At 35.9% G+C, this 23356-nt stretch overlaps 1 protein-coding gene across 5 annotated transcripts in view; it reads right to left on the bottom strand.

Moving 5' to 3' along the window:
- Nucleotides 1-9775: 9775 nt before the first annotated feature.
- The window catches only part of prkx (protein kinase X-linked), a 49658-nt gene continuing 36077 nt past the window's right edge, over nt 9776-23356 (bottom strand). For 3 of the 5 annotated variants that reach the window (XM_067404475.1, XM_067404477.1, XM_067404476.1), the window contains 4 exons: nt 18705-18800; nt 15531-15588; nt 13457-13534; nt 9776-12227 (listed from right to left, as the gene is read on the bottom strand). In XM_067404475.1, coding sequence (XP_067260576.1) covers nt 12102-12227; nt 13457-13534; nt 15531-15588; nt 18705-18800 — 358 coding nt within the window. In that variant the 3' untranslated portion in view covers nt 9776-12101. Of the gene's footprint in view, nt 12228-13456; nt 13583-15530; nt 15589-18704; nt 18801-23356 lie in introns of all 5 variants that reach the window. The other 2 variants (XR_010896729.1, XR_010896730.1) reach the window with 2 other exon arrangements.

Here is a 23356-nt window from a genome sequence, read left to right as displayed (position 1 = left end):
AAATACATTAGTTCTCTGACTGCTAACTGTTAAAAAAATAGGTTTGAATCTATCTTTTTCTAGTGAATAAACCTGCAATCCCAAATTCTGAGTGCTTACTTGTTTAACATTGTAAAGATTGATATCACACATTGCAAATTGTTTAAAACACTTCTTGTTTTGAAGTCTTGTCAAATAGTAACTGAGAGAATCTGGATTTTAACAGATGTACCTCTAAACAAATCCACATGGACTCCTTTGGAGAAATGCAGTGAGAGGCAAGAATGTGGAAATTTTTGTTTGACCCCAAGAGGAAGAGACCCTGATAGGATCCACACACAGAGGGAGGAGCTCCTATGGGAGCGTAATTAAATAACAGAGCTTTTAAGTGAATTTCATAAATTGCTCATTAACATGATGATATAAACGATACAATTTTGAAGCATACTTTAAATTAGTTTTATCTCCTCCTGTGGCAGACATTAATGAGGTTGCCATATCACTACACTGACAGCCAGTGTTGAATTAAAGTTGTAAAGTATTGACCCTTTGCTTCTGGAATGAGATAAACTAGATGTCTTGTTTCATGAGTGAGAAAGCAAGACATTTCTATCGGAATGTCCGTTCAACAGCAGCCCAAAATATTTGAAAGGAAAAAAAAAAACCCAAAAAACCCCAGCAACAGTCCGATGATCAGAATCGAAACCAGTTTATTGGAATCACCTCACTGTTATTTGACATCCATTAAAATTATATGCGCAATTATATGCATGTCACTTTTGCCTTTTGGAGCAAATGGGCAACAGAAATGTTGATTGTATTCTAATTAACAAAGGTGAGCTACAATAACATTATTCAGGTCTGTTAGTCAAACTTTGCAAAACTAGGACTAATACGATTCAGTCAGATTAAGGGGCTGTTTACATGACAATGTTTTCAACTAAAAACAGAAAACTTTGTATGCGTTTTGGACATTCATTTACACGACAATGGCGTTTTGGTGGCCTGAAAACGGGTTTCAAAGTGCACGTTTTTGAAAACTACTGTTGTAATCTCCGTGTAAACTGCAAAAAAGCAAATCTGTGAAAACACACTATATATAGGGAAATAATGAGAAGATTATCTAAAGTGTAAAAAATAAGGTGGTTAAACATGTGCGTTTAGTGCGAGTGCTCTGTAAAATAATGCGTATGCACAGGCGCGTAGTCTTTCTTTACAAAGTGACAGCATACATAATACAGCATTTTAGTAATTTTCGTGAATCATTTCGTGGAACGTTGTCATCTGTACAAAGAAAAGAACTTTCCTGTTTTTAGTATATTGTTGTCATGTAAATGTACCCTAAAGCAGGGGTGTCCAAACCTGTTCCTGGAGGGCCACTGTCCTGCAGAATTTAGCTCCAACTTGCCTCAACACACCTGCCTGGAAGTTTCTAGTATGCTTAGTAAGACCACAATTAGCTGGTTCTGGTGGGTTTGATTTGGGTTGGAGCTAAACTCTGCAGGAATGTGGCCCTCAAGGAGCAGGATTGGACACCCCTGGACTAAAGCATTCACATGACATATTAAAGGTCCCGTTCTTCATGATCCCATGATTCAAACTTTAGTTAGTGTGTAATGTTGTTGTTAGAGTATAAATAAAATCTGTAAAATTTTAAAGCTCAAAGTTCAATGCCAAGCGAGATATTTTATTTAACAGAAGTCGCCTACATCGAACGGCCAGTTTGGACTACATCCCTCTACTTCCTTCTTTAATGACGTCACTAAAAAAGGTTTTTGACTAACCTCCGCCCACAGGAATACACAGAGGGGGCGTGGTCTTGTTGCGCTCCCATGGAGAAGAGCAAGAGTTGCGTTTGTAGAGTGTGTTTGTCACCATGTCGTCGAAACTGTGTTATTTTCATCCCGCAGTCCAATCACCTTTGTTTGGCCTTCCCAGGGACGCTGTACTTAGAGATCAATGGTTACAATTTAAGTTTAACTCGGTTCCCGAAAATTATAATTGTGGTATCCTTACTGCAATAGTTAATGTTGGACTGCAGTGCACATAATGGCCACAAGAGGGGACTATGTTTATGTACATGGCTGTTTTCCGTATGAGGTACTCTTCTGAGTGAGTGCTAACGTTGTACATTTTCTGTCGCTGCTTGTGGAGATTAAAGAGTTCAGTCTCTCTGGAATTATTGTCTTTTGTGTTCATTCGGCACGACACCACAATAATCCACATGTAAAACTTTGTGCATCTCCACGTTATGGTAAGAGGCGTGACCTTTCCGGGCAAGGCGCACTAAGCTGCTGTCGAGTCACAACACAGGAACCGCTGGCACAATCAGAACTCGTTACGTATTTCTGAAGGAGGGACTTCATAGAACAAGGAAGTCATCAGCCCGTTTTTATGACAGTGGAAACAGCGGTATACAGAGAAGTAAATTATGTGAAAAATACTGTGTCTTTTTACACGCGAAACATGAACACACGTTATATTGCACACTATAAACACAATCAAAGCTTCAAAAAACGGGACCTTTAAAAAGATACATGGATGTTTTTGTCCAACTGAATCAAGTTCATAAAAGGCCTATAAAGACCTTTTCACACAAACAAAAACTGTGTTCAGTTTTGCATTAAAATTTGTCTGGTTATCACATGCACTTTGTATGCTCAGACAAATGTGTAAAAACAGGAAGGGGGCGGAATGAAAATACTGCACTCTCTGACAGTAATTGGCACTTATAGAAAAGTAGAAATACCCCATTAAACCCGGTACACAAAGTGCTGTGCAACTCTCTGTCTGTAACACATGCTTGTTCTGGATTCTTCTTCTGCTATTGCATAGCAAAATAATCTGTTTGTGAGCACCACTAAGTTAAGTAACATCAGCGGTTGTGAAAATGTGACCAAAGATCACCTTTAAAGTAAGCAATTGTTCATATCAGTCTGAACAGATGCATTAACAGCATTCATTCAAATGAAAATGTTTACTGTGCCACACTTTCTCACCAAATATTCTTCTTAGTGTGAATAGGCCTTAATTGTACTTGGTGATTTATTTTCCAATTCCAATAATGGAACAGACCAACCTTTCTCAAACAAGAAACTTCTCTAAGTTCACTTTTATTATTTGTTGTATGAAGAATAAGGCCAGCCATATAGCTAGTTACTCCTAACCTCTGTTTTATTGACTTGATGTTTGAAGTTACAAAAGCAAAAGCTTTAATAAGATGTCACTGGTCACACTTCACAAGGGAAAGAGATGGTGACCTAATGGCACTTTACTGTACCTGCAAGGCAGTAATAACAGGGTGATGACAGGGGTCGACCTTTATGGGACACCATGTTTGCATAATAACTTGCATAATAAAGTGCTACAAAGGGTTCATAGTATAAGCAAATTATTAGCACTTTTCTTCTCTTGATTTCATTGAATCTCCTCAATGGGACACAACAGCTATTTAGCAAGCTAAAGTAAAACCGAAGACAGCTGAATTAGTTAATCCTTATAGTGTTTGTATCAAACAACTCGTCATCATACACATACATCTGTTAAGAAATGAAATCAACCTGTTATCACTGACCTGGAAATGTCTAAACTTAAAGGAAACTGCATTCAGTAACAAGATGGGTTGATAGGAAGGCCTTAGGCAGTGCTTAAACTTGCAGTGTGCTGATGGTATGATAAATCTTTGGATTGTCTTTCAGCCATGAGATTTAGTTTTATGTTTCCTCTCTCAAAGCTAAGACATCTCCTGGAAACTATGCCAGAATACACTTCACTTCTGCCAGGGCATGACTCACATGTCTACTGGTGCCTGTTGAGCATGTCAGTGTGTCAAGGACTGAGGGGCTTTTATAGGGGCTTATAAAAGGAATGACAGCTGGGATATGGGACACTGAATTCACCATGATTAAATCGAATAATATTGTAGAATTGTTTATCACACTTTATACGGCCGCATTCATATTATTCTGTATTTGCATATAGTATTAAATTGAGTATTGCCTGCTCATTCATTTTTCAATGTTGTACGATTAAAAGTCATGCAAACAAGCTCTTCTTGAAGCAACACAGATTATAATGACATCACACCAGAGGTCTGTCATTCTAGGTGCATTATGTGGCCACATCCACATAGCCAGATAACACCTGTACCAGACCACAATTCTTGACACAGATGTCAAATTGGTGCACCCTTGAAAAATTCAAGTGCTCTTGTTTTGAAATTCTGCTTTCCATCTTCTTGTATTGTCTCTGTTTCTTATAGTTGGCATGAAACAGAAGTCGTGACTGACTTTACTTCCATACTGTGATGTATTTGCAAATCATTTAGGTAGAAACGGTGTAGAGAAGGACTTGATTTTATCCATTGGTTGTTGTTTGAATTGTGAAAAGCGAACGTTGCATACTGAATTGAAGGCAGATCTGAATGTGATTGGCTGAACTGCAATGCGGCCTTGCAAATGTCAACAGAGAGAATTGAGCATATCAGAGGTAGAGCAAATTATGAAATTCTGATTAAAAATTACAAGCAAAGTTTTTTTTTTTTTTACTATCAGATGTTGTGCTTGTAGGTCATAACACTTTCAAATGGTTGTTCCATCCAATCCTTGTTTCCACTAAGTTTTTGGATTCTTCCTTAGAGATTCTCTTTGTGTTTTGCTGTGATGAAATAAAGCAGCATTTAGAACCTCACAACATCCTCAAGTGGCAAGCACGAAAACACAGAGGATACAAGAAGTAATAATTGTACAAAATAACAAACTAAAACATTTTATTTTAAAGGTTTTTCCTTCCATTGGAGCAATTTAAGCTTGAAGTGCCATCCTTATATTTTTTAATTTTCTGCTACTACAAGCAACACAACTTGCCAAAGCACATTTACACAGATTGTTTTTCAATACAGAATTAAACAGAATGCAGTGGTCTGCAACACATTTTACAAGGCACTGTTTTCACTTGACGTGTTAAAAATGTGGCACTCATTGCATTAAATAATAGCCAAGCGCAATACCCAAAGACATACTTTATTCAATTTTTGTGTGTAGATCTTAAACTTGTTTTCATAGGCAAAAAAATTTGGACTCCCTTACTCACAAACAAGAACAAAGACGAGACATAACAAATCTTCAGATAAGTCAGTTGCTCATTTTGACTAACAACCAAGCAGAGTCAGACTGATGATGCAGACTGACCACCAAGCAATTCATTTATAAGAGCCTTGCAATTATTTGAAGACTTTGGGAAAACAATCATTAAAATGATTTGTTTGTGTCATACATGCATGTCTGCTTTTCTGTAAAAGTCTAAATAAAGTCAGATCAAATTCCATTAACAATTCACTCAAAACAACACCGGATGAACAATAAAGTACGGCCTAAAGAAAAACATTACAGTTTATTAAGTGGAGGCTTTTCCAATCGGTCTTTTGTACGAGTCCAAATCATAATGATACTGAAACATTCTGACAGTTACAGCCATGAATCACAAATATATGATCACATAAAAGTCTCCTCTATTGCTCTTATCCACCACTTGAATAAGATGCAGATCCAGTGTAATATCATTTCAATTAGATCTTTTACTTCTCCATGCAAGAAGATCCCCTCTAATTTGATTCTCATTTCCGTGCAACATCTTCCCCTCTAATCAGACCGTTAGACTGTAATCACGAGAGCTACAGTGGAGTTCACTCCTTCCCCAGAGGCTCTGCAAATGGACGTTTAGATCTGAGTAAGCATATTTGTGCAATGACCATCACCGTGGAGGCCTGCTCCAAATTCACTTGCCGTTACACTCAACAGCTGGTTAATCAAAAAATATTACAGCACTGCCGGTGTTAAAATAGGGAATCTAGGCTGACCTAGATATGGTCTTTATGTATCTGCTGACCTTAACTGCCCCCTGTACTGACAGGGTTTTGTGCCTGATAGCCACATGGTTTCACTGACACCTTAGTTCACCTAAAAATGAAATTTGTGTCATCGTTCTACTTACCCACTTGTTGTTTCAGATGTGGAACACAAAAGAAGATCCAATAAGGGGCAACATTGGAACCCAGTGACTTTCATTGTATGGATAAAAAGAGTTGAAAACATTTTTAAAAATGAAAGGTTTGGTCAACATGACTGTTAAATATATGACCTCAAGTATGTGCTCTTCTATAAGCCATAAATGCCTGTTTCAAATGTGATACTCAACAAAAAACCCATATGCAACCTTTTTTTTTTTTTTTTTTTAAATAACCTGTTATAAAAACTAAAAAAATAAAACATTGCCCAGTGTTTGTATATAAATGTGTTAAATCCTCTTTTGATCAGTAACCCTCTCCAAATCTGCAAACGCAGTTACATTAGATTATGTGTTTTCCTTAATCGGCTAAAGAGCACAGGGATATTGATATTATGAGCTGAGAAATGCAATTAGTTCATGACATGGAAACAGATGCTCTTTGAATTATTCCTGTTACCCTATCCAGCTGCCTGCTTTCATTGTTTACTTGAAACAAATCTCTAGAAAGTATGTTCCCAATCAAGCTTGAAATGAAGAAAGCATTTTAACATATCTACTAATGATTTGTTTGTTGTCTGATTCATCGATTTCATAGATGTTTTTGGAATTTAGTGAATCATTTTGTGGGTTTGCTGACATGTCTTTGGAAGGCCTAGTTTTGGAGAGAGTGCATGTAATTAAAGTTATCAAAATGGTGGAAGCTAGTAAAATGCCTGAAATCATGTCAAGCACTTTTAATTGCCAAGAAGCAGCTTCCAATGAGTGCACTTAAAGGGATAATAAACTATCTCTTAGAAACACATGCACTTTGTTTTGAACTTATTAGTTAATACTTTGCCAGTTCTTACTCCAATGTCATCAGATGTTGATATTGAGCTACACGACAGGTAAACCCATTGCATTCAATGAGAAACCTTTAATTGATGTGAAGCGCATCAATATTGTATATAATATTGTATTGTAATTGTGTATATTATAGGTCGTGTGTATTTCTAAAGAAATATGTATTATATATACTCACAGGATTGGATTCTGATCATGCTGGATCTGAACAATGCAAAGCTCCTCCAGGAGACAGACTGTGATCCAAAACTGGAATAAACCATCACTGTTTTTCTATTGACCGAGACAAAATCTCAGATGTTGAGCTTCCCTTCCTAAGTACTAACAGGTGTGTATCAGTGAAAGACCTGCACATGATACATCTGCACAGAAAAAGTTAATATCAGAGCCAAATACAAACCAAATCCAGTATCTGAATCACGTTCACATACACACTCCTCCCTTTCAAAAGACGTTACTTGGTGTAGCCACTAACATACTGTATATATACAATTACTGGTCTTAATAAAATGATCTAACATTTTTACTACAATGAATTGAATATTAATTTAGCATGATTTTATTTGTTAGATACAGCTGAGAAGTTCAAGACATCTAAAGTGGGACAGACTATGCTAGATAATAAGGTTATCCAACACAGTTATCACAACAAAACACATTGAATTTGTTCCTGTAATGCTTTATGAGGAAAGTGTGACCAATCTAGCAGCAGTTTCTGCCTTTTATATCATATTTAGTTTAGCAAGACAAGAAGGCGTCTGATGCTGCCTTCGGAAATCTCCTACTTCCCCACTTCTGAAGTGTTAATTGCGAGTTTGACACGCTCAAGTGCTTTATTGTTGGAAAGAATAGGAATCATGGAGGACACCAGGTACATTATTGCCTATTTCTTGGGGAAACTTATTAAAGCTAAAATGTATTGAATATATTTAGTCAATATATGACAGATTTTGAATTGAATCCCATTCATTGCCAACCAGCATTACCTATACTATGTATGCATTCACTGTACTACACATTAATAAGGTCCAGTAAAATAAACTATTGTAAAATATTTATATATATATATATATATATATATATATATATATATATATATATATATATATATATATATATATATATATATATATATATATATATATATATATATATATATATATATATATATATATATATATCAAATGGTTTATTTATATGTTAATATATGACTGTAATGGCAAGATAAAGCAATGTATTTGTTTTTTGGGAAAAAAAAAAAATACTTAACATTTGCTACAGCAATATTTCTCTCCTCCGCCATGTTTAGAGTTTATGACCTGTCAAATTTAGAAACTCTGGTATCAAAATTATTTTAGAGTTTTCCAGTCATTAATACGACTTGAGAAGCTGCTGATGTCCGATAGCACATGAAGAAAGCTTGAGGTGTAGCTGTTAGATGGGTGGGGTTTCCTCTATGATAATATCTCATTGAGGGTTTGGTGGTGGTTTGATGACAGGACTCTTTGATGTGATCAGAAGCTAAAGCCATTTAAATGCACTGATCACTGTGGTTACCTGCTTTTACAAGGTGTCGCCCTATAGAGTTTTGTCTCTAAATGGAGGTTTTTGGGGTGGTTTGACCTGTTTACTCCAGTAGGTAAAGGGTTAAGTGAGCGAGGGTGTAATGATAGGTTTGTAGGCTTTTTTTTCTTCATTATGAAGTAGACTCCAACACACTCAGCAACTTTCAAGGTTATTTGCTCCAAGCTGCAAATTCACATCAGGTTTATTTCCAACACAGCAGCACTGGCCCTGTAATTTCTTTTCCTAATAAATAAAGTAACCCTGATGCAATAAACGAACAAAATCAGTCTTCTTTACCAACAATTCCACTACGGGACAAAGGGAGATTAGAGAACATCATTCAGCGCCCCTGACTCAGCCAAAAAGTGTCATCAGGTAAGAGCTGTGTTGACAGTACTAAGAATTGAAACAGCAGCTGCAACTTTTCACATCGCAGCTTCAGAGAACATCTTTCAACGGGTGATGCATCGAAATTTTGTTGGATTTGTGCAACCCAAACACACACACAGATGAGTGTACACAAAGCTGAATACACTGTAGTCTTAGTGTTAAATGGAAATGTCATTTACGTCTTATGAGTAAAGTGTTTTTTCTGCTTTCCTGTCACATGTGGTAATATATTACACAAAACTGCCAAAGTGCAGAGGTGCGCACACAATACATACCATACATTAAAAACCATTTCAGGTTGAGGACAGATCCATCGTGCGGGCATTTAGAAGACCGTAAGGGAACTATTAAGTAAAATTAGTCTGTCCCAGTGGTGTGTCTGACAGGACTAAATGTCATTAAAATGTTTAAACTGTAGTCGGATTTTACAAGGAGCAGAGCGAAGAAAGAAAGTTATGTTTGAACATTTCACTATGGGTGATGTCTAACCACAGGGGTTAGAGAATGAAATAACCTCTTAAAAATGCAATAGTCTCAATGGATGAGATCATTCATCTGCTTTTGCGGGGAAGGAGTGATGCTAATTTGTCTGTTAACTGCTAATGTACATTTAATATACATTTTACATTAATACTTAAGGAAAGTAAACTATAAAGGGACCAAAAGAAGGAAATACAAGCATATTAAACTGTGGAAAACACTTAATCTTGGGTATATAGGAAAATGAGAATATATTAAGACACTTAAAATAAATGGTCTAATAATTTTCCCTAAGCTAGTCAAAGTTTAAAAGGTTACAGAGACTGGTTTGAATCAGTTTGCTAAGAGCGTATGGCTTAGTGCCATCAGACAGAGTCCAACCCATCTCAATAAGACCTCAACAAGTTTTGTCAGCGTACACCGAAATGTTATAACAGGCAGTAGGTGTATTAGTCAAATAGTTTTGCCCACATGAAAAGTTCAGTTTATTTTCATGGTTATAGTACTTGCAGATTTCCATAACAGCTTGGTTGAAGTTAACATTGCACTTGTACCATCTCAAATACACCAAAAATATTCAGAAGGCAATAAAAGAAAAGTACTGAAAAACTTAAAACAAAACGTAATTAAAAACCAGTATAAAATCCTATGCTGGGTTTGTCAATTTTTAAGTTCATAGAACTTCATTTTAGTTTTTGCTGTTGCAAATAATATAAAATACAATCTTTTCTCAAACAAGTGTAAAAAAGAACACACTAAAAACTGAGAATACAGCAAAAATCATCCACACAGGGTACAACAACATACAAATAATAACAGAAAAATCCAAAGATGGTAACAGCTGTAAAGTCCATATGAAATCTGCAAGTTCCTAGTACAAAATTGCATTTGCAATTTAAAAAGAACAGCAATTTCAAGAAATTATCTTAATAAATGGTTTTCAGTAGACACTTTACAATGATAGATAACTGCTTCAAACAAAAGCAGTTACAAAAAACTAGGGAACTCCAGAATCAGAAAGAATGGTTTTGAACATACACACAATAGCTACATTTCTAAAGCATTTCACACCATACTCAGTTCTCTTCCCATTATGCAAGGCTTTCAATACGCCAACCGTGTATTTAGTGGCATTATAAAGCAATGTAAACTGTGTTTGCTAAATTCACCCCCATATCAATGCAAGGCAACTTTAGAAAACACCTGGCTAGTAATTTTTTTTTAAGTCTTAATGCACTTAACCAATTATTAAACACATATAAAACACCATAAAGCACAACAGCCAAAGTATTTGAACAGGCATCTGATAATACAAGCATTAATGCAGATTTATTAGTTACCTACAGGTTTGTGAGGTCAAGTTTGATTAGGTAAGTGCTACTGTACCTCTATTTTACCTGGTATTCTCAGTACGACATCCTGGCAGGAATGTGTTAAAAAGCTCTTTGGATTTTTGGGGCCATTCACACAGAACACTTTTTTTTTGGTATGGAAGCCCATTTCCGCCACTTAAAAAAAAAAAAAAAAAAAAAAAATGATATACATAATTGACAAAAAAACTTTTTGATAAAAAGTAGAAATGATTACAAAAAGTCAAAATTATGAATTATGAGATGAAGTCGAAATTGAGATAAATCATAAGTCATGAGACAAGTCAAAATGATGAGTCAAAACCTATTATGGGATAAAAAGTCATGACAAAGTTGATATTGAGAAAGTCTGACTTTTTATTTCCATTTCAACTTGTCATATGACTTATCTTAATTATAACAAAGTCACTTATGGTTTTTAATCTCATAATTTCGAATTTTTCATATTTCTACTTTCCCCCCCTCATAGTATGTTATAATTATGATTTACCAATGCATTTTTTCCCCTTATGTTCTGGAAATGGGCTTCCATACTTTTGTTATAGTATTCAAATAAAATACTGGAACAAACTATCCACCTATTGTCTGAAGAGCGGGGAAAAAAAAAAGAAAAAAAAAAATCGGTCAGGCTTGACTTCAGGAGACTTAAGCAGTGTGAGATCTGTTCTGTGTAGATTAATGACTATTTGGAACCTAACATAAATTCTATTTAAGACTATACATTTTTGTAATAATTTTAAATGAATTAAAAAAAATGACAATTTTAAAATTGTTGGCCGTTATTAAAGGAAATATTTATAATAGTAACCGAGAAATGTGACTATTTATTCTTTTAATAGACTGGCAGTTTTGTTAGTGTAAGCTGTGAGTGTAAAAGCACAATGTTGCAGTTCTGCTGTTGTTTTCTTGATGGGCCTGCGCAAGTGTGCGGTGTGAAACATGTCTTACGTAGATAAACCATGTAGGAGGAAAGGATCAACACAGCAAGTTCAGTTAACCAGAAAATAAAATTTGTCAGACTTAAAGCTCTGATTCAGCAAGCTTTTCAAGATATAAAGTCATAACAAAAGCATGGCCATACATGTTTTTGTATAAACGAAGACATTGTCTAGATCCAGCAAAAGGAACCTTGAGCAGAACCTTGTTATTGCTAATTTAAAATGATATTTTTGCATAATATAAAGAGACAGACTGTTGAATGATGTTATTCATTACTTAGTAGATGCTGAAGTGATAAACCGTTTCCTCCTTATTCATTTGACGATAATGATAACAATAATGGTGATCACAAGAAGTCTAATTCTGTTTCTCAAGTGTGCAGGACTCGGGGACAAGCAGGGAAGACATACCTATATTAATGCAACTATGACCTTTTAATGTCCCCTGAATGGCTAGGTTAAACCTTTAGCTCCAATTCATTATCTTCTACCAAGTCCTGTCATTTGTGTCATTAAAACGAATTTCCTTTCAGAAGTTCTTGAAAATTTCCAGATCCTTAGCTGCTACTGGTGTGTCCTTCTTCCACTCATCCTCTGGATAGGTGTCGAAGTTAGACGTGTCACCCTCATGAGATACCTTTGGAACTATGGGTGGCTGTCACAGGAAGGAGAGAAACTCATTAATGAAGCTTCAGATACAGCTAAATGTACAGTATCGTTCAAACATTTGGGGTCACTACTTTTTTTTTTTTATAAAGAAGTTACTAATTTTATTCAGCAAGGATGCATTAAATTGATCAAATGTGACGGTAAAGACTTATTTTACAAAATATTTATATTTCAAACAAATGCTGTTCTTTTGAACTTTCTATTTATGAATCCTTTATTTAAGAATCCAAAGAATTCCACAAAAATATTAAGCAGCACAACTTTTTTTTTTTTTTTTTTACATTGATAATAATGAGATATTAATGTTTTATGTGCACCAAATTAGCATATTAGGCCACATTTACAGTGCAGGTCTTGATGCCCAATTCTGATTCGTTGACTATGTCCGATTTTTTTTTTGACAACCAGCTTACAACTTCTTTTAAAAGTGACCCATTAAAAAAAACAATGGATGCAGATGAAATGATAATACAAGCTATTGCTTTCCAATGGGTTGAGCCTTCATCCTCTATTGCACCATTGAAAAGAGTGTGATCGTGGTTGGTGTACACAGGAGTTGACGTCATTCGCAATCGTCGGTTTTCAATGACGTACACATTGACGGGAATATCCAATCTGTCCGCTTACACGGCAGACGCAAATGCATGTATCCGATTCATATGAGATTTTTTTTCCACATGCGAATGAGGCCTGAAACCGATCTAAAAATATCAGAATCCATGTGCTTTTTTCCTGCTTACGTGTTTGTGGGTTATATCTGATCTTTGCCACATGGGAGGAAAGAAATCGGAATTGAGTCCAATAAAACTGAACCTGTAAAACTGAAGACTGGAGTAATGACTGCTAAAAATACAGCTTTGTCATAACAGGAATAAATTATATTTAAAATGGTTGTTTTAAATAATAATATTTCACAATATTATGGTTTTACTTTATTCTTGATCAAATAAATGCAGCCTTGGTGGGCATAATTGACTATTGGTAGTGTATACTGTTCTTCCCATTGTCCAGCTACCAAAGACTTCTGGGAAACTATATGCAATATGTCTAGTGAACCTTGATGAATATTCTGGCTATGTAATTTTAACAGTAAAGTAAGTAATGACTTGACCAGTAATGACTTGGAAATCTTACAAAAATGATTAGTGGTATTAAATGAATCTTCAATAACAAGACATATCCTAAAACTCTATACGACAGAAGTGCGGTGCTTACCTTGAGTTTTCTACAGGGCACAGACTCCCAGTCTACTGACTTAAACCATCTGTGCTTTTTCACATCATCAGCTCCATTCTGGAAGAAGACAAAAATAATACACAACAATGTGATGGATTACTATAACTAAATTAACATTAAAGTAGAATAAAGTACGTTTTGAGACAAACCATCACAGTTAAAACTGTGACAAGAATAAAAACCTAAAATGTGCTACAATGAATAATATGTTTATCAACACTTTTAGATCTGATCTTGAACATTACACTCCTCATTTGAATCCATTTTATACTAAACAGTCTTTTCAGCCACTGTGCGGTCTTTTTAGTTTCTTAGAGAGGAAAAGAAAAGTGGGGCAACAATGCAAACCTACTGAAGTCTTCTAGAAACCTCAGAATTTGGGCCACGCATTGCACTGTAGGACTATGAGAGATAGACATCCACTCAAGTGGAATAACAGATATCTGCACTTGTGAATGAGCGCTGCCAGCAGGACCTGGCCTTGCTGTGGAAACAGTGCAAACACAGCTGTGATTGGGCTGCCGGCTCTTAAACTCTCGTTGTATGGAGTGAGAAGAGAATAGAAAGAAAGAAAGAAAGAAAGAAAGAAAGAAAGAAAGAAAGAAAGAAAGAAAGAAAGAAAGAAAGAATAGTGCTAAATTAACAACAGAAACATCTAGCTTGGGAAGTCCACTCAAAGTGACATTTCTTCTGAAAAAGTTTGCCATCTGTGTCTCCTACTCTGAATCTGCTTTGAAAACAAAAAGGAAATCTGATTAAATCATAATTTAAACAAACAAAAAACAACCAATGAGATATACATTTCAGCACAGCTTATTCCTCACATGCCGGGAATTATAACACCATTAACTGTTGCTAATGGGAAAATGACGCTCAGACGCAACCATTCACAAACTTCCCATGACATCACTGTCACGATATGCATCACATTACGTGTGACAGGCCTGGCGCACTGCTGCCACCTCATCTGGCGCCAGTTATTAAATGATTTCCTCTCGAAGGACAATTTAGAAAAGTTACTGCCATTAAACTGCAACTGTTTGAATTACTCAAGTTAGAGATGCAGAGACATTTTGCACAAGGGCTCTGTTTGCAGTTCTTTCCTCTCGTTCCACTTTGTCTGATGGGGGTTGGAGGGGAGGTATAGTGGGAGAGTTGCCCTTTGTCAGAATCACTCTGTGAGTGTCCAGGGAGTTTCTCCAGAGCCTCATCTCATCCCCTCTCGGCAGATAGGCAGCCTCCTTATCATAAATGGAAACATGTGGCCAACTGTGGCCTTTGGGAGAAAGATCTCTAAGGACTCAATCAAGGTCTTATTATTTACATAAAGATGCAAAATTGGCCTAGAAAGAGTTTAATCTATTAGATGATTCATGGATTTTCAGCCTGGCCTTGAATGTGATATGACTATAAAGAGCCCATATGGACAGAAAGAAGAGTGTATCATCAATATAATGTTCTCAAAGGAAATATCCCAGATGCTGATTCTTGCTGAAATACTCGGGCTGGGACAATATAACAATGTATCATGATTCGTGGATCATTTCTGATATTTTCCAAATGCATCACAAATCGATTCTGAGCTTATTTTTTAACAGCAGATGATGCTCTAAGCTATTTTTAACTGCATGCTCAAATGCTCACGAAGAAGAGCGCTCGTGCATTCGGCTGAGTCTGAGAATGTATTTACGCCTCAGAATGCTTTTATGATGCCTGATTAATGTAAACAACCCGCTGCAAACACCCTTGTATTTCGCTTCAACCTTTTCAAACTTTATGAATGATTATTTTATAGAAGGTTCAAGGGGTGTGTGTAAGGAATCTGAAGGAAGCCGAGTACGGCTGTTTCTAAAGCACGCAGTACCATCTACTGTTGAAAACTAAGCTCAGAATCAATTTGAGAGAGAATCGTGATACATACGGAAAAGATCAGAATCGATCCAGAATCATTTCTCGATTTGCGATGCATTGATGTATTGCCCAAGCCCTATGAAATACCTTGCTCAACCATACAAGCACTATAGAAAATATCTGTTACTAACACCTTGCTTACCTTCATGTTTCCAAGCCTTCTTGCCCGGTCAATTACCAGAAACTTCTTGATTAGGTCCCTAGACAAACAAAGACATTATATGAGAATCACTATGCTAAAAAGGCACATGATTTAGACATTTAATTTACTACACAAAACAAAAAGGTAAGATGCACAAGGCAAAAATTAAAGTGAATTTATGCATCATAGCATTATAAATGTGCAGTATTGAAATCTTCTATATAAAATAAGCACACTATTATTTTGAAATAAGTCCTCAAAAAATTATATAGGAATTTGTGTGTGGTCAGAAACAGTTTATGGCACATTTTTAATAAGTTACATTAAAGTTTGAACTATTCTGTTCTATTCTGAACGATATCTGCAACTTTGTAATACTCATTTGTGAGTGTCTGCTAAAAGAGTAAATGTAAATAATTGTAAATGGAACATTTGATGTACTTTTTTAAAGGATTAGTTCACTTCTAAATGAAAATTTCCTGATAATTTACTCACCCCCATGTCATCCAAGATGTTCATGTCTTTCTTTCTTCAGTCGAAAATAAATTAAGGTTTTTGAGGAAAACATTCGAGGATTCTTCTCAATATAGTGGACTTCAGTGGGGTTCACCGGGTGGAAGTTCCAAATTGCAGTTTCAATGCAGCTTCAAAGGGCTCTACTCGATCCCAGACGAGGAATAAGGGACTTATCTAGTAAAACGTTTGGTAATTTTCAAAAAAAAAAATAAATAAATAAATAAATAAATAAATAAATGTATATACTTTTTAACCACAAACGCTCGTCTTGCACTAATGAAGGAATCACGTTACAAAGGTCACACGTGACATAGTTGGTAGTACCGATCCAGTGTCTACAAAGTGAATGAGCAAAGATTAAGCCAAATGCCCTTTACAAAAAAAGGTAAAACAACGGTATCGAAGTTTATGGCACTACCGCGGTACTTTCGCCTACGTCACGCATGACCTTTCAACGTACTGTAATGCATGGCACATCGCAGAGCAGTGCAAGACAAGCATTTGTGGTTAAAAAGTGTCTTCATTTTTTTTTTTTTTTTGAAAATGACAGATCGTTTTGCTAGACAAGACCCTTATTCCTTGTCTGGGATCGCGTAGAGCCCTTTGAAGCTGCAATGAAACTCCAATTTGGACCTTCCACCCAGTGCACCCCATTGAAGTCCACTATATGGAGAAGAATCCTGGAATGTTTTCCTCAAAAACCTTATTTCTTTACGACTGAAGAAAGAAAGACACGTCTTGGATGACATGGGGGTGAGTAAATTATCAGGAAATAAAGGGAAAATTGCCTCTTCAAGAGAAAGTGAGTTAAATCTTCACTATAATGCAATTTTATTTTGTGCTACATAATGGCAAAAACAAATCTATATTCTATATAATGTTTAAACGTGGAAATGTATTAATAATATTATCAAATTTCCACTATCAATCTATATACAAATACATAAATAAAACTATCTAATTCATGCTGATATCTTGTGTGTCCCCGTGGAAGAGTGGTCTGCTTTTGAACAATTGTAAAATGTATACAGATTGTTACATGATATGTGAATCTATTTTTTGACAAATGTCTAAAAAATATTGGAGTACCACCATCTTAAAGAGATTATTCATTGTGCAAGAGGGTTAATCAGCTTATGAACATAAAAACAATTTCTTCAAACATAAAAATCTACCTTCATTAAGGTTAAGAGTTGCTTTCACAAAAATAATCTGTATCTATGATCCAATAAGCTTCAAGCCGCAAAGAGGAGCGCATTAGCATGTTGACTGCTGTGGCGTTGATGTTCTCACTCAAGCTAACACGAGAGACGCCTGGAGCGATCTTGCTACAGATGACCTTACCAATCACTCTAGCCTCCCTTGCAGATGTTATTCATTCTCAAATGATCACATGTGTTTGACTTCACAATACTATAATCTTATCAAGCTTGTTAAACCCCTACTGACATAAGACGTCGTTTCGTCTGCTTTCACAATTGTAACCAGAGTAAACATGTCAGTCGAAAGGAAACACAGATTTGCTTTGCCTGAGTTGACTGTCTGTCTCTATTTCCGAGAGCTTCCTTAAGCTGTCTTTGTATCTAGAGTGGAGATCGTTTAAAGCAGTGAACAGCAGTTAGTGGACAAAAGCTATATTTGGAAATGCAGCTGTGATGTCATTTTGTGTATGTGTTTGTACAGCTGCAATGCCTTGTTAGATGATACAACTAAGAGAGGATATTGTTCTGTATTATTAAGGATTACTTTTTTGAACATCAAGGTGAAACAGCAGCTTTTTTGCTGAATCCTGAGCTCCTTTAGTTCAAAAGCACCATGAGTAATAGTGTAGAGTAAACAGACACATGTCAGTCTGTAATCTAGAGGATGCCTCCACTCATTCAGCCATCAGTGTGCTTAGCTGACATGTTTAAATGGGTTATTAGAGGGCATGCATGTGTATCTGTAAAAGCATCTCTTTGAACTATGAACTGCGTAAAACATGGGTCTTTAATCTTTTTCATGTCACAGACCCCTTGCTGGAAAGGGAGATGGAGCAAGGAATCCTGTTATCACTGCAAAATGATTGTTACATTTGGTGTAGTACCATATTTGTGGATTTAAATACTTGACGATGGTTTGTTGCAATGTCATTAAAATAGTCATTATTGATGTTCAAAGACATTTTTATTTTACTTAATATATCTGAATGTGGGAGGAGCAATGAAACTGAACTATAGCTTTTTAAATTTAACAATGCATTTTTGTTTTACCAGTGTTATTCTAGCATTATTTATATACTATTACAGTATTTGTTCATATTTTGAATATTTAAATCTTTTCTTTTTTCAAAGTTTTAATGTTAAAAATTTAGTAATTTTCTCATTTTTATTTAAGCTGTTTTAAGTTTACATTTTTTCATCTAATAATTTCAATTTTTATTTTTTTTTATTTCAGTGTATTTCACTAAATGAAAATGAGATAATAATTTCAATGTAATTTCACTAAATGAAAATAAGTTAATCATTTAATCATAAGTTTTAATTACCAAAAAAAAAAAAAAAAAAGAACATATTTCATGTTGATGCTGACATGATTTTATTAGACTTTGTGTTTTAAGTATGCTATAAATATGGCATGTGTCATTTTTTGGGGTTGTGTTTTCTTTATCAAACTCACTTTACATAGAAATCCAGATGCCGCGGAAACTCCAGCTTTCCGGCCAGAATCTTCTGGTAGATGCCAAAAGGATTATCATCAAAAAATGGTGGATACCTTAGACAGAGAAACAATAAAAGGATAGAGATTTTTAAATGCCAGTAAATCCAAGATCCCAAAACCTTAAAAAGATATTCCAACCAGAGAGGGCCTGAAATACTTTTATGCTGTCAAAGACATTTTGAAATAATGATCAATTAATGTGTCAGTATGACAGAGCAGGAAAAGTCTTTTACCGATGTGTACTAGCGTCCTCCATCTTATTGACCGCTTAGCTAAATTCAATGCTGAAATGCCCAGAACTAATGAGGACTTTATCTCTGTCAGCAAAACCTCTGCAATGATTCATGAAGAGACCTGACCTGGACACTACACACGGACAAGACAAGCACATAGATGAACACAAAAACAACTGTGGCTTAAGACATCAAGGACCAAACTTGAACTAGGGCCCTGTTTCCACCTGGCATTAAGATGCATTTTGGTCGATCGGATCACAAGTGGACGAGAACACTTACCCCCTTACACCTAGTATTTTAAACCATCTTTTTTGTCCACTTTTAACCATTTCTGTCCTGATTTCTTCAATGGGTATGGGCTTTTTCAGATCTTTCGATCTAATGGACAAAATAAGCTTGCGCAATTTACATATGAACGCGCCCGGAGATAACGGAAAAACATATGTTTCTGCTCTGATAGCCGAAATACCACTGCGAACGTTGTGAAGAAATCAGTAATAGTGAGCTTTTAAATGTTTTTAAACCGAACTTGGGTCTTCAGCTGACAAAGTCACCAAATCACCAAAAGTACCATTGGAGGAGGACTGAAAATGCTGAATGTGTTGTTAAGGCCTGTGAATAACAGGATTCCTACACATTTTCCATTTCAAAATTCCATACTTTTCCATACTCAAATTTCCAGACCTCCTTCCAAATGATTTCTGCCATTGATAAGCCTTGGTCTCCTATTCTATGTTTTCTCTGTTTCATGTTTGTAGTCTGGGTCTTACATTCATACATACGGTGTTTGCTCTGTTGTCGGTATTGGTTGTTGTTATCGAAGCATTTCTATAAAGTAACCTATGAGTACGAGTAGCCTACACAAGTGCAGTATGACAGTTTCCCTAATATTTTAGAAATTCATAACTTTATAAACATATCTGCAAAGCCAAGAGAGGTGAAAACTTTGACAAATTTCACAACTGAAAGCGATTTTTGATTCAAAGAAAAAATTCTCTCTCAACTAATACTGTAAACTATACAGGGAGGGAACCACAGCTGGTACATCTTTATAATATTAGGTTAAAATTAATTTGTAAGATACTTACATATAGGCTAAATTACACATAAGGATGTTTTTATAATAACGTTATGATACATTTTTAATGACAATTTTTTCTACTTTTTTTTAAATGTAGACCTAAACATTTAAATGGTGGCTGTCATAACACAGAATATATTTAGCAAAATGCTCCTCTCAAAGTTAATTTTTGTAGCTGAATAATGAGTTTTTGGACATTGAACGGCTTTTCTGAGGTAGGCTAAATGTGACATTTTTACATGCTGTTTTTTTGACGCCTTTCTGCCGTTGAAACACTGATTGATCGATTGCATGTGACATGATACAGATTTCAGTAAGTTGTACTGTATCTTTCAACATACCTTCGAATGTTCAATCATGTTTATTTTGTGTTGTAACTAGTAAAGCGGAAGAGATGGTTGGTTCATGAGCGTTACAGCGATCTGTCACGCCACAGAGCACCAAGAAGGATCGCGACTCACTCCAGTCTATGAGAAAATAGCCCATTTTCGATTCTTATGAGAATCTTGTTGTGACACACACACTCACTCCGAAAAAAAAAAGAAAAAAAAAAACTCTTCGGATCTAAACAATTCACATAAATAACGTATTTTGATTCAAAACGGCTACTTTTGCCTAAAAGTCACTAGTTTGCAGATATGATAAATTAGAAAACTGAATAGAGCCAATAGTCTGGAAACACAAATATTTTTTCATACCGATTTATTTTTTTCCATACTTTTTCAGAACTGGAAATTACTCAAATCAAATTCCATACTTTTCCAAACTGCGTAGGAACCCTGGAATGACTGCTGTGGACTGTGTCTCAGTATAATGCTGTTTCTACTCATTTGTGTCCACGTGTTCTCTAATGTCTGTTATGTGATTCACCAGCTCATGCTGTGTAATCCATTTCTCCTCCATTACAGACTTCCAGCTCAGTCCTGCTATGCCTCAACAAACATGCCATCAAACATCCTTCCACTCTCCAAGCAATGAGCTTGTGTTTAATGCCTGAGTCCAGGTGGCACTGCAAACAGCCATTAATATGAGGAATAGATAAGGTGAGAGATGCTAAGGAGCCTGTTACTAGGCGACCACCTGAAGTCGCATGAGGGCACAGATCACTGACAATGACAGAACTCAAGTGTCAACAGTGAAGATGAGATGATACATCAGCAGCAAAATATAGACTGAAAGACCCTGCAGTGATAGACACAAAATAAGCCATTAGCTCAGAGTTGCACAATGGGGACGACAAACGTGTGACACTCACCCAGAATAACCGCAGTACGATTTTATTTAAGATTTAATACTTTTATCATAGACTTACCTTATACCTTTTAATTCCTGCCAAAAATTAGCAATTTACATAGTCCAGTCATACACATTACTGTTTATAATGCATTTTTGAAGCTTGATAGCACCTGGTCACCGTTCACTTTCAATGAATGGAAAATAAAAACTTAGAAATCTCCTTTTGTGTTTAAATGAAAAGGTCATATAGGTTTGAAATGACATGAGGGTGAGTAAACGATAACATAATTTTCTATTCCTTTACAGACCTCTAGCTGCGGCCTTCTAAAAGAAGTAAAATAAGGTGGTTCAACATAATGGATTGAGCAGGACTGACAGTATTGACTGAGTGTGGAAACCATAAACTGAGAGAGAGAATCCAGGAGAGCAGAACTTGCAGCTATTCCTTCTTGTGAGCGATGGAAAAGAAAGATAGAGTGAAGGAGAAAAAAAGAGAGAGAGAGAGACATATTAGTCTCTATACTGTTACTGTAAGCAGTTGCTGGTGACAGGGGGGAAAAAAAAGAAAAAGAAAAAGAGAATTATAAAACTAAAACTTTTACATAACAGCACAGGTGTCGCCAAGATTCCACTGAGAAAAATAATAGAAAAGGAGAAGTGTGCTCTTGAAGTGCTGGATCTTATAACAACCATTGTATTATAACTAAGACTGTAAATTGATTAAGTTCAAATCAAATTGATGGCATGATTTTCTGTTTAATTAATCAAAATTAATTGGTATTAGTCCATCGATTATCAATCAATTTATTGACAATTACATGTACTGTATTCAAAATCTCCTAAATGAACATAATTCAAAGACATTATTGTAGAAGACAATACTGCCAGTTGCATTTAAACAGCTGGAAAAATATACATCAAATTTACATGAACTCTGAAGCTAAGGTGTGATCTCTCTAGAGAGCCCTGAGTGACACTCCAGTTTCCTTCCTAAACTCTCAGAGGAAGCTGTGTCTGTCATTTCCTATGGACCCCCCAACAATCTGACAGTAAGTTGTTGTCACATATAAATAAACGCAACCAATCTCTCTTTCAAACACCCTAGCTGTACCATTGTATTTGAATTATAATTGCTACAGTACAGACTAACCCTAAACCAATCCTTAATTCAAAATACTTTTAATACAAAATATTGGTAGCACTTTATTTTACAGTCCTGTTCCCCATGTACATACCATGTACTTATTATAGTAATTGCAATAACTGGGTAATAACTAGGTACTAACCCAAAACCTACCCCAAAACTAACCTTAACCAATGTAGTAACCAGTACTTTCTGTACACTGCAAGTACATATATGTGCACGTACTGTAAAATAAAGTGCAACCAAAATATCTTCTGGTATTTTGTTTTACCCTGTTTGTGAACAATTTTTTTGCTTTTTAATGCATCTCTAAACGTTTTGCTCAGACTTCGCTGACATTTTCACTAATTTTGTCCCTAAAAGTAGTTAGGTCAGAAATACAAACACACCCACAAGACATCTGCTCACACCCATTACACGGTCACATCATTGAGGTTGCGACTCCTGTGATGGCCCAGTCCAGGAGGAGCCATTTCAACTCTTGTTACATTTCTCACAAAGGAGAGTCAAACAACCTTTGACATACAATGGACAGGACAAACCACCAGTCTCAGAGACGACTTAAGAGAGCTTTTGTATGTCTGGGCAAGCTGAGCCCATGTCCGTGTGTCTGTCTCTTGGAAAAATAAGGGAATAGGTCTTTTTCTCTTACTGACTTGCAGGAGCCAACACTCCAAAGGAAGTCTGGGATAAATGAAGAGGGTGGGTCACTTTTTCCTCCACATGAGAGCCTGTGAAAGCTCTAGGGCAGATTTAGATTCAGCAACATGCAGGTGGGAGAATGGAACAGTTTGGATTGGATATACACCACAGCATCCAAAATTATACTAAGAGGGAAGAAGTTTATTTTCACACCAGCTTTGGAGTCCATGTGACAAAATGACCACATTTTCTTGTGCAAGAAAGATTTTTG

The sequence above is a fragment of the Chanodichthys erythropterus genome, chromosome 12 (genome assembly GCF_024489055.1).
Source record: "Chanodichthys erythropterus isolate Z2021 chromosome 12, ASM2448905v1, whole genome shotgun sequence".
NCBI classification, from domain to species: Eukaryota; Metazoa; Chordata; class Actinopteri; order Cypriniformes; family Xenocyprididae; genus Chanodichthys; species Chanodichthys erythropterus.
The sequence above is the reverse complement of the archived record's forward strand: the minus strand, read 5'-3'. Positions and strand labels throughout refer to the sequence as shown.